Source organism: Leopardus geoffroyi, chromosome A1 (assembly GCF_018350155.1).
Source record: "Leopardus geoffroyi isolate Oge1 chromosome A1, O.geoffroyi_Oge1_pat1.0, whole genome shotgun sequence".
NCBI lineage: Eukaryota > Metazoa > Chordata > Mammalia > Carnivora > Felidae > Leopardus > Leopardus geoffroyi.
In genome coordinates this window covers 214,106,192-214,119,710 of record NC_059326.1, presented here as the reverse complement: position 1 = coordinate 214,119,710, position 13,519 = coordinate 214,106,192, and the positions used below count along the sequence as shown (strand labels likewise).

Genomic DNA, 13,519 nt, shown 5'->3' with positions numbered 1-13,519 from the left:
CTACTTTTATATATATTGCTACTATAGTTAAGGAAAATAAATGAAAAAGAGGAAATTTCAATACACGACTCTCAAGAACATATCCCCAAAGCCGAGGTTTAAGCAGTAACAGGAGCACAGGGCCTTGGTCTCGTAACTTCTAACTCACCCAAATCTTCATCTAGCTTCGTCTTAGGAGGCTCCCACGGAGGTCTAGCAGCTTTGGCCTTTTCTTGCCTACTCCCCAGTTCTTCCTCAAATTTGTCGTATAAGTCACGGAGCCTACTTGTTCCAACCACAGTAGAATCTCCCTTTGAAAAATAAAGAATCAATATTAGGAACTACATTAGTAATAGCCATACCAAAGATACATACAACCTCACAAATAATCAAGGATTTGTAACAGCAAGATGCCATTTCCTTCAATTTAACAAACATTTAAAAACAAAATGGCCAATGCTGACATGGGTGTTCTGAATCACACACAACATTTATGGCTAACACAATCTTCAGGAAAATGTACTTGCCAACATTCAGAAGAAATATAAAAACTGTTCACCTATGCCTTTTGGTATGAAAAAATAAATCATGACCCCCGCCACCCAAGAATTCATGATATCTGACACTCTCCTAGGGAACATACATTTCCCCACTACTGAAATTCACTGATAGTCTATCTTCCACATCAACCCAACGATCAAACATAAATATCCTATGGAATGAAGAAGTCACAGGAGTAAAAGGCACAGCATAGGGAATACAGTCAATGACATTGTGATGGTGACATTGGCATTGCATGGTGACAGATGGTAGCTACACTTGTGAGCACAGCATAACAAAGATGTTGAATCACTATGTAGTACACCTGAAACTAATGTAACATTGTCAATTATACTCAAATAAAAAATTTTTTTCAAGAAGAAACATAGATCCCCCCCCCCTCACAAATACACCCTATAAAACACAGGAACACAGACACACACACACACATACATGCACACTCACGTGCGCACACCCATACACCAACACACCCACACTCCACAAACACAGGATTCTACAATGCATTCCTAGAGGAAACTCTCCACTTTCCCCCACTCTCTCTTCCCAGGATGAAATCACTTTAAATGTCCATATTCTTCAACTTAGTAATTTCCAAAATGTAAAGACCAGACCTATCAGACAGAAAAAGCAAATTAAAGCAAATCATAAAATCTGCAGTTATCCCAAAAGAGGGTAATTGCTTTTCAAAGCCCCAGCTCATTACTGACACTGGCAATGCGAGGACAGCTGACATTCTTGCCACCTCTCTGCACCAGATGACAAAACAAAGGCAAATGTTGGGCTTACAGTTTATTAGCCTTCCTTCTACACCAATTTTAATATGCCCATAAAATATATAAGAAAAAAAAACTGCCTGTATAAACTCTTTGAACCTTTGCTATTTTATTTTGTTTTAAGAATAATATCCATGGCAGCCATTCTCCTTTTCTTCTTTGCTAAAAGAACCATGATTCCCTTCAGATTTGGGGTAGAGAATTCCTGGTCTTAGGAAAAGTGGGTTCAGAGTCCCCCTCTGACCCTCAAAGATGTCCCTGCCTTAACGCCCAGGAACTGAGTATGTTACCTTATGTGGCAGAAAAAACTTCGCAGATAGTGATTAAGGTTACAGACTTTGAGAAGAAGATATTATCCTGGATTACCTGGGTGGGCCCAATCTAATATGAGCCCTTAAAAGCAGAGAACCTTTCGCAATGGAATCAGAGGTGCAAGGGAAGAAGAGGCTGGAGATCCTCAAAGCACAAGAGACACGCGACCTGCACTACTGGTTTTGAAGATGAAGGAAGGGACCTATGAGCCAAGGGATGCACATGACCTCAGGATGGTGAAAACAGCCTTCATCAGCCAGCCAACAAGGACGCAAGGACCATCCTATAGCCACAAGGAACTGAACTCTGCCTATAACCTGAATGAGCCAAGAAAACAGATTCTCTCCAGAAAGGAGCACAGCCTTGTTTGATTCAGCCAGCAACACCTAAGTTTGACTTCTGACTTACAGAGCTGTGAGATAATAAATGTGTGCTGTGGTGAGCTATAAAGTCTGTGGAAATTTGTTATGGCAGCAATGGAAAATGAAGCCCTGGGAAAGACATATGATACAGTTCTGGGGAAGGAATAGAAGGAAAGATCCATGGGTATGCTGGGCCCCACACAGCACTGCCCTTGCATCCTGTGTCTGGACAGACGTGTGTAAGAACATGACACCTGCAGTCACCCTGCAACTCACAGTGGATGCTCCAAAAGCAGCAGATAGCAAACTAGAGCCAGCTCTGCCATCACTGAGCCACTAAATGTACACCAGCCACCACTTCCTTCCAGACAACTTGTTGAGAAAAACAAACCTGGCTCACAGTTTAAGTCACAATTCGTCAAGTATTATAATTTACAAACATGCTTAACCAACAGATACCTTCTTTCCAGGACTGTTTTCAGAATTAAGTAAGATATGAGAAGCACGAGTAAAGTTGCACCATAAAATGCTCAGCATGAGCTTTCCCTTTCCTGTATCACATGAACCATGACTTAAGACCCTGCTCTAATTTGTCAAGTAAAATATCACAGCATCATGAGATTTCTCAAATTCTTTTTCCCAAAGACAAGAGAGTCTACTTTTACGTTCTCTACAGATAAGAGCCCAAGCCAAGTAGAAGCTATTTTCACAAAATTCCAAACAGAATGTTCTTTTATCTAACCCCATACACAAAATCTACCATCTCCAACCACTTACATCTCAGACCTATAGACGATCATTCCTTCACTCATCCATCTAATCAATGAGCGTCACTCTGTGTCTACCCTGTGGCAAATAGGCCTAAATTAATGGGATGGAGTCCTAACACCTACCTGGAGAAAGAGAGAGACTAAACAGAGAGTGACCAAAAATAAAATGAAGATAAAAGATAAAAAAGGCAAAAGAAACAAGCATACGAAAGAGGAAGTCATGGAGTCTGACACAACAAAGACTCCACATGGGCTGCGGAGCCCAGGAACCTCCCCTTGAGCAGCCTGTGCACAGGCTCTCTCAAGAGCCCATGAAGGGTGATAACCCCTGCCATTCCACAAAACCAGCCAATTTGCATGGGAAACTTCCTGTGGTTATCTCTGGTCAAGGTCAGACTTCTAAGAGACAAACTCAAAGTCTTCCTTATTTCCCATGTTGGGGGGGAAATGTACATACAAACACAACCAAAAACTGCATAAAGCAGTTATGTGTGAGAACTTAGAAAACCACCATTATCAAGACTAACAGTGTTATAAAAATGCAGAACGAAGAGATACTTTAATCTACCGCACTCTTGCCTTTGGTTGTGGAAGACAGCTTTGGTCTACAGCAGTGATTCTCCACTGGGGAGAGGGGTGGAGGGCATTTGGCAATGTCTGAAGACAGCTTTGGGTTCACAACTGGGGAGTATCCTGTGCACAGAACTCAGAGAGGCTGCTCAACATCTTACAATGTACAGGACGGCACCCACCACAAAGAATTACCCAACTCCCAATGCTGAAGGTGCCAAAGTTGAGAAACCCTGGTCATCGCTTCTCAGACCTACCACCTGATCCATGGGGTCACTCGAGTAGTAGTTTTCTGAGTGGGTGCATCGAATCCACACCGGCTTAAGAAGTTCTTCTTCCTCCTCCTCATTTTTGTCAGGCAGTGTCTCCTCTGGCTCTTTTTCCTTGATTGAGGTATAATTCTTCTCTTTGCCAGAGCTCTGGCTGTCACTCCATCTGTCTTTTTCTTCCTCCCAACGAGCTCTCTTTTTCTCCCTACTTGGGGAGCGACTTTAAAAGGAGGTAAAAGAGGCTAATTATTTAAAATGTTCTTATGTTGTAAGATTATTCTATTTCACCTGTTTAGTTCATTTTTTCACCTAAAATAAAAATGCCATACCAAATCAACATATTTACTTTTGTTAAACCAGTGATTCCCAAACACTAGTCTGGTGGCATCAGAATCACCTGAAGTTAGTTGTTTAAAAATACAAATTCCCAGGCCCTACCCCAGATCTACTTACTGATTCACAGTCTCCGGGGGTGGGGCCCAAGAATCTGTATTTTTAATAATCTCCCCAGGTAATTCTGGTGTGCATCCAGCAGGTTCAGGGACAACTGGAAAACCATAACTCCTAGAAGAGAAAGATATTTTGGAAATATTTGAAAATGTCCACATATGGACAATCTCAGCAATGAGAATACTACTTTTGAATCCTCCACAGCTTGCTTTGCCAAGGGGGAAAAAAAAGGCTTCACAAAACACAGTCTCAACTTGGCCATAAATTTAGCCTGAGGACCATAATCTAAGAGAAAATCAGTTATATCATCCCTAACCATCTCTCTGGAAGCTCAGACTTGGGTTACTACTTAGTGAACCACCACTCTGTCTAATTCTGATCTCTGCAAATACTGATATTAATTCATTTAAAAAGGATAAAAACAACTCGATCTCCTTGAATTTCTAGGGCTTAACATGTGCAAAGGCCTATCCTATGGATGTGTTTAGAGAGAAAAACCTAAAGGACAGGTTTTAACTTGACATCCAAAAATGTAAATGCAACCATACACACCCTGAGAATCTAGCCAAGGAGAGAAACTGTTGTATTAGTATTATGGTGGCATCCTCTGCAGCAACACTAACAAAGTCACTATTATCCAAGAAAGCTCACATCTGGATCAAAGTCACAAATTAACTATTCTCATCAACTCTACCACTAACTTCTAACTTTATGACAGGGCAAGTGTGAGTATGTAGGTGTGTATACATCGAGGGGGAAAGGGTGGGTAATTAGATTATATATTGATTACTTATTGATATAACTTCTAAATATTACATTTTGTTACCAGAAAAGTTACTGTAAAATATATATACGCCCACTGTAGAAAAATAAAGCATTAACAAAAATAAAACAAACTCATCATCCATAAAACCACTAAGAAATAACTGCTATATTTAACAAATGGGTTAAAACCTATAAATATGACAATATATACATAAAAATACACACATTTAACAACAACAAAAAAACACACAACTCTATAGCCTGCCCTTCTCAAAAGAAAATCAGGAATACCCTTCAATAAGCATCCATTCCTGAACCACTTTTAATAGGTGCGTATTATTCATCTACACACGTATGCCATAATTTAACAAATCTGATCATAGTCATTAAGGTTACCATTTATTTTTTTTGTCATCATAAACAATGCCACTGTGAACACACTTGCATTCTCTGCAACCTGTCAAATTATTTCATACAAAGAATGTGTACTTTTTTTAAGGCTTCTCTATAGATAGGTAGTACTAGTCTAGACTAAAATCAAAACCATATGGGAGTTCCCATTTCCACACATCCTGTCAACATTACTGTTTTTAATCTCTGCCATTCCAATGAAAGAAGTGTCTTATTTAACTTGCAATTTTTTTTATCACTATTGAAATAACGTTTCATGGTCACTTCATTTATGAACATCCGAGTCATATGCTATGCCAGTACTGCTAAAACTAGGAGTACAGTCTTTTTTATTTATTGAAAAAGTTTTTTTATTAAGATAACTGCCCTTCTGGGGTTCCTGGGTGGCTCAGTCAGTTGAGCGTCCAACTCAGCTCATGGTCTCATGGTTCAGAGTTCAAGCCCTACATCGGGCTCGCTGCTGTCAGCACAGAGCCTGCTTCAGATCCTCAGTCTCTCTCTCTCAAAAATAAATGAACATTAAAATAAATAATAAAAAATAACTGCCCTTCTGTCAAATGTAATGTAACCTTTTTCAGTTTTTTGTTTTCCTTTTAATTCTGTCTATTGCTACATATGACTTACACGGCCAAACCTAGAGATCTTGTTTATACTGCCTGCCTTAATGTTTGGAATCCTTTCCCATCCCAAAATTAAATAAATATTTTCTATTATCTTCAGTTACTTTTTAACGTTAAATTTTTTTATTCTACCTCTCTAAGATATAAGGCATAAATCTAAATTTAGTTTCTTCCTCCGTATGTTTTGTCAATTGTCCCCACATCAGTTTCTCCTCTGATTTGAAACAATTTTATGACAGAGGTAAATTCTTTTATATATACTTGAATGTTGCTTAATATTTGGAATATTTTATACCCATATCAAATTGTTTTAATAATTATGGGTATAGAACATTTTAATTTTGCTCAAATATCCCTGCATTATTATTTTTCATTATTCTCACTTCTATTTTAAATCATTATAAAGTTTAAAACCCACAGTTCAACTGAAGTTACATTATATTGTACATTATTTTGAAGAAAACTGGTATTTTTACAACACTGTCTTCTACTTCCACTATGGGAATACAGCATGCCCTCCATTCATTTACGTCATCTTGTCATCAACTACACGGATAGTTTTCTTCACACTGATCTTTATTTTTTAAGTATATCAAGGTATTTTATTTTAATTACAATTTCTGTAGTGAACGTATATTTTTTCCCCATTACATTTTCGTAGGTGTTTCTGGTATTTAGGAAGGATATTAATTTTGATTTTTTTTTGTTTGTTTGTTTACAACTGTCAACCTCAGTGAATTATTCTCATTGTTTCTTAGCTGATCCTCTTGAATTTTCCTGCTAATACCATTAGCTAATAATGGCAACTCTTAGCTCCCACTGGTATGGCTTGGTTTGTATGTTTATTTTAGTGCTTACTGCAAGCCTGACACTCTGCTAAGCACTTTACTGACACTCACATTTAACCCTTAGAAGAATCCTATGAGGCAGATATGAACTCCTACAGAGGAAACAGAATTAGAAACTGCATCACTTACCCATATTCCCAAGCTATTAAAGTGGTAGTTAAATGCTAATATGGTTGTCTAACACAGACATTTTGACCTGTACTAAAAGCCCATGAAATGTTTACTATTATTGTCAAGAAACACGGGCAAAAATATCCTCACTCCATTTCTCTTAAGGCAGGTGTCTTGAATGATGGATGGCCAGGGTTGTCTGTTGTGAATATCAATTAATGTTCTTTTTCTTTTTCTTTTTTTTTAAGATTTTGAGAGGGTCATTTCAAAACAGGGGCAAAACATCTTTTTTAGCTAAGTGTCTCAGGCACTCCAAACTTCAAAATTCAAACTACAAATTGTTTCTTAACAATAAGCTATAGTACAGGCTATGATAACTTTTCTTCCTTTGCAGTATGTACATCTATGATTTTAATTTTCTCATCCACCGCATTAGTTGGAACTCACAGAATCCAAGTTTCTGCCTTCCCCACAAGCTACTGGGCACAGGAGAAGAAAACCACTAGACTGAAGATGTTTCCAGCACTCTACATTAAAAATCACCAACCTGAAATGGGTCCTCAGTAATATCTACCAACACAGTGTCTGGCTTTTTTTCCTACCCTTATCTCCTCCTCAGGCCGTCTCTCACTGAACAAACTCTAGCTAATCTCATCTATCCTTGGCATTTAGTATTTCCAGCTGGGATCTCTTTTCTGGGCTTTACACCCATGTAACCAATAAACTGCCGCACAACTTCATCTGGTTGTCTCACAGATTCTTATATTCCACATGCCCAAACTGTACTCACCTTGCATCTTTCTTAGTGCTCCCCACCCCCAATGGGGGCCACCAGATCTCAGGTGCTGACTGCTCTTCCCTCACCATCAGTTATCCTACTGACTCGATCTCACAAACACCTCTCAGTTACTTCTACCGCTCCCCGTTACCACTGTCACTGAGCTGATGTAGGCATAATCACTTCTTGCATGGATCACTACAAAAGCTGTCTAAACTTATTTCCCAAGCTCCAGGTTTGACCCTCTCAGAGCCACTTCTCCACACTGCAACGTTCCCATGTGCTCTTTTCTCTCCCTTCACCATCCCCTTCTCTAATGCATTCCTACACACACTTCAAGTACCAATTATAAAAAAGGTAAGATACCAGTTTCTCTACCAATTTCTCTGACTACCCAAGACTGAGCTTTCGCTGCTGTGCTCCCAGAACATGTAATTGTTCTATCAAAAGTACTCCTCATAGCACTTAACTTTCTCATGCCTGTAAAGTGGGGACTCTTGTGAATGTTTCACTCACACCAGTACAATACCTGGCACACACGAGAATGCACTGTTTTTCATTCATTTCAAGAAGACCTGAATTGTATAACATTCAGTTATACAATGTTAGGTGGCAGTGATAGGTAATGGAGCCTCAATCCTTTTTCTAACTTGTATGGGAAGGCCTGAAAGGTTTCAACATTAAATATGACTCTTCTGAAATGGTATCAATCATATTCATCATAATATTCTATGAGTATTCTAAGAATATTCTATATTCTTTTATCATGTTAAAAAAGTCTGCTTTTATGCCTAGTTTACCAAAGTTTCTATTTATAAAAGGATGCTGGTTCTATTTTAAATATCTAATAGACAGGTACAGAGATAACTCTACAGATTTTGACACAAAGAATTAATTATAGATGTCCTGATATTAACCTATTTATCCATGCAATCTTGGAATAAACTCTGTTACTTTAACCCACTACTGAAAATTTTCATAGCCATATTCATAACATATTGTTTTATAGTTTTCTACATTGGGTTAGGTTTTGCCATCTCTGTTTTCCCTTCCATCTTCATCAGTATCCTAGAACAGTTTAATACATTTTTGGAAGTGGTAAAAATCCAACTTTTTCCATTTTTTCCACAGTTATTGGCCTATTAAAACTTTCTGCTTGTGTGAAGTTTGTAATTTTTGCTTTCATAGAAATCAACCCATCACATCCAAGTTTTTAACTTTTGTAAATATAGTATCTGTACTTATATCAATATATTATACTTTTTAAATCCCCTTCATTCTTATGATACATTCTTCCTTATACCTAATGGAATGTATGTTTTTCTTTTCCAGATTTGCCACTTTTTGAACTGTATAACCTTTCAAAGAAGTCTTGCATTTATTTTCAAATATTGCTACAGTATTATAGTTCTTTTTCCTATTTCATTAATTTCTTTTTATCTTTAAATCCTTTTTTCTGCTTTTCTTATACTCTACCAGTTTGTAGAGCCAAGTGATCAGACAGTAATTAGATATGCATATTTATACATATTAATATAACTTTAACCTATACACACACACACACACGTGCGCGCATATATATATACACACATACATAGTTACCATTCATTTGGCACTAACTTTGGACCCAGTTCTAAGTGTTTTTACATGTATTCTCTCAACGTCTCCTTACCATGCAAAAAGGCAAGTAAAACTGCTCTTATTTTAGACAAAGACATTGAGGCTTAAAAAGGTTAGATAACTCTGCCTAATATCCAAATTGGGAAAATAACTGACCCCAAATCTGTCAGATTCCAGAGTGCTGTTTTTAATTACCATTACATAAGACCATGATTTTACCTCTCAGTATAGAACTGGTTACACCCTGTAAGTTTTGGTTTACAACAATGTCAATGTCGTTCTTCTAAATAAAGTATGGCTGCAGTTTTACTCTTTTTTTTCTGAAACAAATAAATTTGAGAGCATAATTATGAATTTCCAAGGTTTCTTTTTAAAGCCTTGAATTACTAGAGTGCGTGGGTGGCTCAACTGGCTGAGCATCCAACTCTTGATTTCAGATCAGGTCATGATCTCACGGGGGTTCATGGGTTCAAGCCCTGCGTCAGGCTCTGCGCTGACAGCACAGAGCCTGCTTGGGATTCTGTCTCTCCCACTCTGCCCCTCCCCAACTCGTGCTCTCCCTCTCTCTCTCAAAAAAAAAAAAAACTTTAAAAACCTTGAATTATTAACATATACAGTTTTATAGCAACTGAGGTCAGAAAAAGTGGCTTGTATAATTTCTAATTTTTGGAAATTTATCAAAATTTTCCTTGTGCATCATCAATACATCTTGAAAGTAAAGGTTTTTAAGTTACTGGCTGTTTTAGCTTTTCATAGGGCATTTTGGACAGACTCTTAGGCTATTTTGAAGACTTGGTAATGTTTGCAGAAGCACAAAACCTAAATTCAAGGAGATAATCCTATGACTTCTTTCAGTGTCAACTCCTTGCTTACCTTCCAGATCTCTTATACTCTTTTTTGTAGGACCTTTCCAGAGATGGTGATCTTCGGCTGTCCCGGTGCCTGTGTCTCTCCCGTTCCCGCTCTCTTAAAGGAATTAATACACAGAGCTGTTTTCAACAGAAAGACTCAAAAACACCATCTCTTTTCACTGAATAAATTTATCTTCTAAATAAATGGACCTCACCTAAGAATTTTTCTGGCATTATTCTCGATGGGACACTTTTATTCATCATTTATTAAAGGATAACGGAGGTTTTTTTCTTTACAGAAGTTAACTAACTTGGACATTTTTTGTTGTTTTCTTTGAAGAAAGAACTCATACTTGACGCTAAGCAACAAGGGGATTTATCATAATCTTCTCTCCAGACCTTCCAAGCAGCCAATTCTTTTATTTAACCTATAGGGAAAACTTTAAAGGACTCTACTACCTAGTAATTGCTAGAAAACTCTAAATTTCATCCATCAAATAAATGTAAATTAAAGCTTTTATAGTAAAAATTAAGCTAAGGTTCTAAACTCTGGGGGCGCCCGAGTGGTTCAGTAGGTTAAGCATCTGACTTCGGCTCAGGTCATGATCTTGCGGTTTGTGAGTTGGAGCCCCATATCGGGATCTCTGCTGTCAGCACAGATCCCACTTTGGATCCTCTGTCTCCTTCTCTCTCTGCCCCTCCCCCACACGTGTTATCTCTCTCTCTCTCTCAAAAATAAATAAAAACATTAAAAAAAAAAAAAACATTATAGTTCTAGGTATCATTCATTAACTGCCATGAGACTGTAAGTCACTTTACCTTTAAACAGTGTTTTAATCTGAAAACAACTCTAAATAGAGACACAGTTTACACAATGTAAAATAAAATAGGGGATTTTAAAACCTTTCAATGTAAAACGGGAATTTAGTAATAACAATAATAATGTCTGAGTCTATTTAATAAGTACAATGAAGATCTTGAACAAAACTGGAACTCTAGTGTGTGTCAATCAGAACTAAGTCTAAGGGAAATAACCACCCCATTTCAGCATGTAAAAAAAATGTATTAGCCTCAGTCCAGCAAGAAGACTATAAAAATGTCTGAAATCAAAAATATCCCCCAACCTATAGCCAAATAGAAGAAATGTAAATACACTGAAAATCAAAACTTACAAAACTGATAGAAAAATGTAACTGTTTAGATATTAAAACAGGAAATGTTTTTTCACTTAAAGGTCACTCCCTCCTCAAGAAAGATTCCACTGAATGATACTTTTACCATATACATAAGCCTCAGGGACACACCAGCTGTCTAAAATAAAGTGGCCAGAGCTTGGGATTCTACATTCTTTATCTGATACACTTCTAAAATTACAGTTTACTGGGGCACCTGGCAGGCTCAGTGCGTAGAGTATACAACTCTTGATCTCTGGGTTGTAAGTTTAAGCCCCACAGTGCATGCAGAGGTCACTTAAAAAATAAATTTAAAAAATTACAGTTTACTTTTAAGCAGTAAAATCCCAACTAGTGAATGGTAACACACAACAGATATGTGTACTGATGGCAGCTGAGAATAATTGCCAATAATAATTTCCAAATCAAACTCTATTGAAAGGACACTCTTGATTTTTGTTTGTATTTTAACATCTAGGCAATAGAATTTTGCATTTGAGAATGACACTTCTGATGACAACTGCTACCTCTGAGTTGGTATGAACTGAAAAGGCCAATTTGGTTACAAACCACATTAGTTAACACTACGTAATGAACCCATTTAGAGCAAGAAAAACAATGTTTGGGTTATTCTTCCAAAGACTCTTCCTTAGCTGCAGGCACTGAGATATATAAGGTATATAATACTAGCTCTCTGATGGCTACACACTGTACTCAACAGGCCAGCTATGGGGATTGTTGTGCTCTGACACCACTCAGTTATAGGAAGCCATTGCACCAGTCCCACCACACTGCAAAACAGCGTGCTCAGTGCACTGCATCTATGGCTGTTTCTTTTCCCATTCCCCATGGTAATTTTGATCTTTCATAATAACAAATACATAGATCCACTTCTTCACAAACTTCCTCTAAAAACAGTTTGTCCTAAAACAATCTGGTAATTACTATTCAAGTACATTTTGGAGAAGAAAAAGAAGAAAGATGGAATCTGAAAAAGGATAGACTGACTTATCCTAAGGAATAAGGGGACAAGTAGCCAGAGAACAGACTATAGAATTTGAATAAACTCAACACAATTTAATGCACAGATTTGTGAAGTTTTGGTTTTCTCCAATATACTTCTAGCAGTTACACTGGGACTTCACACACCCCATTTTTATTTCACAAAAACATTCCATATAAGACAGGTGACTGGCACTCTACGTAAGACCTCAAAGGGAGGCGATCATAATGTGGCCATGACACCGGGGCAGCTCCAGGACAAACACCCCCAAGGATGTTACAAAACAACTCCAACATAAATAAAGGCCATTTAGAAAGATGAGCTAACTGCCTAAATAGGTCCTTCACAGTAAAGGAGTTATGGTTTAGGATAACGAAGATTGGTGGTAATTCTCAGCACTTAATTTCAGTTACTGATAGAGATCCTCAGTTGACAGGACATGAATTTCTTTAAACAAATACATAGCCCCAAATTAAAACCTGATGCAAGAATTTTTTTATGGAAGAATTTTACAGAATGTTTTACAGCAGAACCCTAAAAACTCCTCTAAGTGCAGCACCCCAAAAAGGAAAAAAAGTGCCTTCTAGAATGCTAAAGTTTGCAACAAAGTGTCTCCCCAGAAAAAGGATTATCATCACTTTAAGGTTTACAGAAAACTATTAACAAACACTTTTCAGATCAGATTTTCGCCACAAAATTATAAAATAATCACAGCCTCTGCTAATTAACCCATCACAGAATAATTAAGGACAAAATTGACCAGAGACATAACTCATGCTGAAAATATTTTTTAAAGTCCACCAACTTCAGTCAGCTCTGGCCCACCAGAAATCAGTCATCCCTGCAGGAAGCAAGTTCCCTTCCATCTTCCACTGGGCGTCAGGGAGAGGACACAACACATTTTCTTTCCAACCCTCCAAGCATTAGTAACTCCCTTCAGGACTGAGAATGACCACCACCACTTACTGGCAAAATGTTCAATCAGAATCAAGCCAACAGCCACGAGAAAAACATGGGAATCAAGAAGCAAAGTGATGCCACAGGAGCTAACACCAGCTCTCTATAGACCCACATAGTGAAGTGACCTGGTTTAGGGAGCTTGAACATTTTTATTATTAGCACAGAAGTGCCACAGGACAATGAAGGTAAACACACCTTATGGGACAGAAAGAGAAGCACCACTACTAGCTCCACCTCTGGAAAACTTCATGATACAAAGAGTTTGCCAAAGGTACAAATTAATTGGTATGATCGTTATCTACAAAAAATATGTAGATACAATATTTCTACACCA

The 13,519-nt window shown here is 37.8% G+C and overlaps 1 protein-coding gene across 13 annotated transcripts in view; it reads right to left on the bottom strand.

The window, feature by feature from the left end:
* The window catches only part of DROSHA (drosha ribonuclease III), a 127,404-nt gene that overhangs the window by 108,287 nt on the left and 5,598 nt on the right, over window positions 1-13,519 (bottom strand). For 6 of the 13 annotated variants that reach the window (XM_045441016.1, XM_045441055.1, XM_045441026.1 and 3 more), the window contains 4 exons: window positions 10,073-10,165; window positions 4,050-4,160; window positions 3,585-3,816; window positions 149-290 (listed from right to left, as the gene is read on the bottom strand). In XM_045441016.1, the coding sequence (XP_045296972.1) occupies window positions 149-290; window positions 3,585-3,816; window positions 4,050-4,160; window positions 10,073-10,165 (578 nt within the window). The remainder of the gene's footprint in view (window positions 1-148; window positions 291-3,584; window positions 3,817-4,049; window positions 4,161-10,072; window positions 10,166-13,519) is intronic. The other 7 variants (XM_045441104.1, XM_045441114.1, XM_045441124.1 and 4 more) reach the window with 2 other exon arrangements.